The sequence below is a fragment of the Penaeus japonicus genome, unplaced genomic scaffold (assembly GCF_977035675.1).
Source record: "Penaeus japonicus unplaced genomic scaffold, GWHDUDI00000001_assembly GWHDUDI00000011, whole genome shotgun sequence".
Lineage (NCBI taxonomy): Eukaryota > Metazoa > Arthropoda > Malacostraca > Decapoda > Penaeidae > Penaeus > Penaeus japonicus.
In genome coordinates, this window is record NW_028234413.1 from 23,004,729 (window position 1) to 23,009,728 (window position 5,000).

The 5,000-nt window shown below is 49.4% G+C and overlaps 1 protein-coding gene across 1 annotated transcript in view; it reads right to left on the reverse strand.

The window, feature by feature from the left end:
* Positions 1-5,000, reverse strand: part of LOC122247716 (innexin inx2) — a 33,111-nt gene that overhangs the window by 10,413 nt on the left and 17,698 nt on the right. Inside the window, exon 3 of the mRNA XM_043007251.2 lies at positions 3,149-3,338. Within this exon, the coding sequence (XP_042863185.1) occupies positions 3,149-3,338 (190 nt within the window). The remainder of the gene's footprint in view (positions 1-3,148; positions 3,339-5,000) is intronic.

A 5,000-nucleotide genomic window follows, 5' to 3' on the forward strand; every position in this document is an offset into this window, starting at 1 on the left:
TTATCCCCGTCTTGATCCCACACTTCGATCAGCCGGCCTTTACACCTCGCGCTTTCTCCGAGGGTGTTAGTCCCGTCTAGTCAGCCTCCTCCTCCTCCTCCTCCTAATGCCGTCTTGGCCTTGAGCTGCCTGGCCTCGAGGACGAATGGGGGTGGGGAGGGGTGGGGAGGGGAGAGGTGGGGATGGCAGTGAGGAATAGGGGAGTGGGTGGAGACCAAGGGAAAGGGAAGAATGGGGAGGGGGGAGGATGGGGGAGGGGGAATGGGTGGCGTTGGGGATTCAAGGGGTAGGATTTGCGGATAGGATTTACGGGGGGGGGGGTGAATTAGGATAGAGACAAGGGGTTGGCAGAGAGGCATTTGGGTGTGAGCAAGAGTTAGGGGCGGAGGTAAAGAAAGGGAGGGAGGTGAATTTGGGTTTGGGCTGGACAGAGGCATTGGGATGTGCGTGAGCAATGATTCGGGTTGGAAAAGGGGAGGGAGACAAGGGTAGACGAGGAAGTGCTCTGTTGGTGAGATAGCGTCGAACTTTGTTTGAAAGAAATGCTTTGTCTCTCCTCTCTTCTCTTCTCTTGCCTCCCCTCTCTCCCTCCCTCCCTCTCCGCTTTCTTTGATCAGGTGTGGAGCTTGCCTTCTACCTTGCTTGTGTGTACACCGTGTAGAAGGCAAGCGAATTCAGCTGAAGAGTGAGTCACTGTCTCGAAGTGTGTTTGTCTTGGGTTGTGTGAGAACCAAACGGCTTGGAAGAAAACCCGTGTTCACCTGTTCATCTCAACCTTCGTCGTTAGTACGGTGAATGGCGTCATCGTGTGACGTGAATGTGTTTGTTTCTTTTCCCGTCTCGTGCCGGGTCTAATTTTATGCCGACTGGTGCAACAGGTTCCACGCTGTTGTGGTCACGGCTTTGGTATTTTTCTCGTTTGGCCACACGGCTGTCCGCGTGCCGAGCGACGAAGGGCTTTGAAAAATAAAGCGGGAACCTAATCAATAGCGCATTACGATTCGCTTCTCCTTTATTCTTGCCGTATTCGCAAGATCGCAAGTACCATGAGTCACGTAGTGCAAAAAATGCGCTTTCGAACTGCGTCGAGTATGAACAATAACACCATGTGTGAGCCGCCAGCAGCACCTCCTCCTCCAGCCTCTCCGGTCGCAGAGTCTGGCCGAGCTCTCGACTGGCGCACAAAGGACTGCATTTCACTTTCCCTCCCTCGCCTTCACCCCGACCGCGGCCGGGTCAGGCACCCTCGCCGCCCCGCCGCTATTTATCAGGCTAACTGTCAACCGTCCTTCGAAGGCATCCGAACAAGCGCTTCTCCACATCTACACGAACATTAAACAAAATGATACGAAAAGTAACACCCCCTGAAAATATCGAATTCAAATATTATTTCGACCCTAGGCGCTTGATGCTTGTGGTGCCACGAGACTCCCGGCCGCCGGATGACGCAGAGGAGCAGAGGCTGGCGGGTAGTAATGCATCAAGCAGGCCCCTTCGCGCCGCGCCGTTGGGGTGACATTCAGCCCGGCCGCGCGACCCAGCGCTGGCTGGTCACGGGGTACGCTGGCTAAGGCAGTTGGATTGCCGAGGACTGAGACGATACTGTGTGAAGGGATTTATTGAGTATTGTGAGCGCGTGGCATATCTTTTTACATATTTTTTGAGAGGAGAAAAACGGATATGTATAATACTAGTCAAAGATAATTTCGCCAATTACGAAGGAAATCAGGCTGAGACGAAAATAAAAGATGAAGGCATGAGGGCAACCCTCCCTAGGTCTAACGAATAGGCCTAGGAATGTCCTCTACCTCCCCCCCCTCCTCTCCCCTCCCCAAATGAAACCCGAAAGGCCATAAAACTGCTTGGAAGTAATGCCTAGACCCGAATTTCGTTTCTCCCCAAAACCCACATACGCAAACATGAAAAGAAAACAGTAACTTCTTGCACAAACAAACTAACGTACAAACAAGCAACACCGAGGACACAAGCACGGCGGTCCAAATAAAGCAACGGAACCAAACACGGAAAGCAAAGCGAGAGGCTAATCTGGTCTGGCAACATCCCGGCACGCAAGGCAACCCCTACTAAAGCATTTCAAAATAGAGCGGTCGCAACCACCGGCAAAATGAAACACAATTAAAATTAAAACAAACAGAATCAAGGGAGAGAAGGAACGAGAAGAAAAACGAACATTTACACCCTCCCCTCACTTCCTAGCCCCCCCCCCCACCTTAAGTCTAGGTTAAGTCGACGCGTTAAATACTAGCCTCAGACAGCAAGCCGGTAAGCCTGCCCTGCTATCTTCTTCCATCTCCATCTTCCTCGCGGTCCAATCTTTACAATCGTGTACTCTAGTTCATTTCCTAACTATAGAAATGATACTAGAATTGAAATTATACAAGCACAGGGCGAATACGTAATCAACAGTATCATAACGGTTCCAGCAGAGCGAAGCACCGAGACTAACCGCTCACGGTGGTCAACTCGCCTGCCTGTCAGGTTAATATGGATATCTTTAAAAAGTGATTTTTTTATTTGAGATTCATCTTTTCTGTTATTTATAGCGTGAAGAGTCGACCGTTCGTCCATGTAAAGATGGAACCTTACGGTAAACTAGATGTTATGTCATTATTTAAAAATTTTGGACGAAAAAAATGTTTTTATAAATAAAATCAGGTACGATAACAAATAACCCGTGCCGCGTAGATGATAAAATTAAACTCTACGAAACTAAATAGCAAATAAAATAAACCATTACAAAAAAAATCCCTAATACAACCCGCTAGGCCTACACATTGGACTCTCCCTCCTGGTCTTTCTTCTCATTCCCTCTCCCTCCCCTCCCCCCTTCTCTCTTCACAATGCCTCCAAACCCCACTCAAAAACGCTCCTCCTCTCTCCAGCCTCACCTCGACCCCCTCCCACCCTCCGCTCTACCTTTAAAAAACAAAACAACAACAACAAACAATGCCTGCTCACTCACGCAATACCCCCTCCTCCCAATCTACTCTCCCTTTCCCCCCTCCCTTCCAACCCTCTCCCACTCCCCTTCCAACCCTCTCCCACTCCCCTTCTAACCCCCACCACTCCCTTCTATCCCCTCCCGTCCCCTCCAACCCTCCCCCCCTCCTCCCCCTCTCCTACTCACCTGGAGGAGCTTGAAGCGCACGTCGGCCGAGACGATGATGAGGACGCGGTAGACGAGCCACAGCGCCGTGATGGCCGTCAGACACACGAGCCAGAACCAGATGAAGATGTAGATTTTCTCGTTGATGATGTTGACCGCCAGCACGCACATCGTGTCGTGGGTCTCGATGGTGCCTGACGATCCGAACTTCCTGCGGGCGAGAACAGAGGGTGTCAGGGACGAATGCATGGCGATGGCATGCGCATGGTCACCGCGTAATGAATGGCAACTGCATATTCATACGTATGTTGACCACAGTCAAGTAGATGGCGAATGCATATTTCAAATACATGGCAACTGCATAGTCAAGAACATGACAACCGTGTAATCACTGCATGGCATGCAGGTAACGACTGTCGTTGTTGCCATGGGCGTGGGCGTTGTCAGAGAGAGAGAGGGAAAGAGAGAGAGAGAGAGGGAAAGAGAGAGAGAGAGAGAGAGAGAAAGAGAGAGAGAGAGAGGAAAAAAGAGTGAGAGAGAGGGAAAGAAAGAGAGAAAGAGTGAGAAAGAGAAAGAGAGAGAGAGAGAGAGAGAGAGAGAGAGAGAGAGAGAGAGAGAGAGAGAGAGAGAGAGAGAGAGAGAGAGAGAGAGGGGGGGGGGGGGGGGGGGAGGGGGACGGAATAGAGAAAATAAAACAGAAAAAAACTAATAAGAGGAGAATAGAAGGCAGGAGGACCAGCCCCCGCTCCCCCTAACAACTCGTCTGGGGTCACTGGATCGGGAAATAATCCGAGCAACAAAATAGTGGGAGACGGTGATGCTGTGGCGAGGGGAGGGGGGGGGGGGCTCTAAGCACGGCGGAGCCTTAGAAAATGACAACAGTGTGTTTGACAATAAGTAATAAATAAATAACCATAATAATGTGAGTTCGGCGAATTAATAAATACATTCAGTTCAGTTTCTCAATCCACAGGTCAGGTGCTTTCTCTCCTCTCCTCTTACTCTCCCGAGCTCCTGTCTGTCTGTCTGTCTGTCTGTCTGTCTGTCTGTCTGTCTGTCTGTCTGTCTGTGTGTGTGAGACGCATACACACACACACACAGACACAGACACACACACACACACGCACACGCACGCACGTCCAAAACGCCAGGAAACAAAAGCTCACCTTGGAATGGCATATCAGTTTGCCATGCACTCATGCACCAACGTACGTACAGTCATTAATGTTGTTAGAGCAGAAGGCAATTACTTCTGCGCGAGCCGGGACGCAGCGGCGCGTGAGCTGCCTTATTTATACAGCCATTTCTTACCCATATATGCTCCGCCCTCTTGCTCAGACACAGACACGAAGACAAAGAAATGGATACTGATACAAGTACATAATTTCATAGATAAATACATGTATTGAAACACTATATATTCATATACATACACACATGCATGTATGCATGCATACTTACACACTCATTCATACATACATACACATACGAATTCGTACAAATACATACACACAACTTTAAACATTCAGATACAAATAAGCGTCTCCACACACGTACACGCTGGTGTGTGTGTGTGTTTGTGTGCGTGTACATGCGAGTCGTATCCATTTCACGTTCAACAGCCACGTGTCCGGGCGCTCGCTAGACTAGCACGTTTAGATAAAAAGAAAAACAACACAACACGATCTTAAAGTAAATAATGAAAATATAAAATGAATAATGGTCGTAAGAGCACACTGCCACAATGAGCTTGAACATAATGCATAATTTCATAACGAGCGGGGCGGGAGCTCTTCGCTCGAGTTTCCTAAAGGCACTTCTGACACACGACTGCGGGGAAAGGGGGGAGGAAAATAAACGTGTGGCGGAGGAG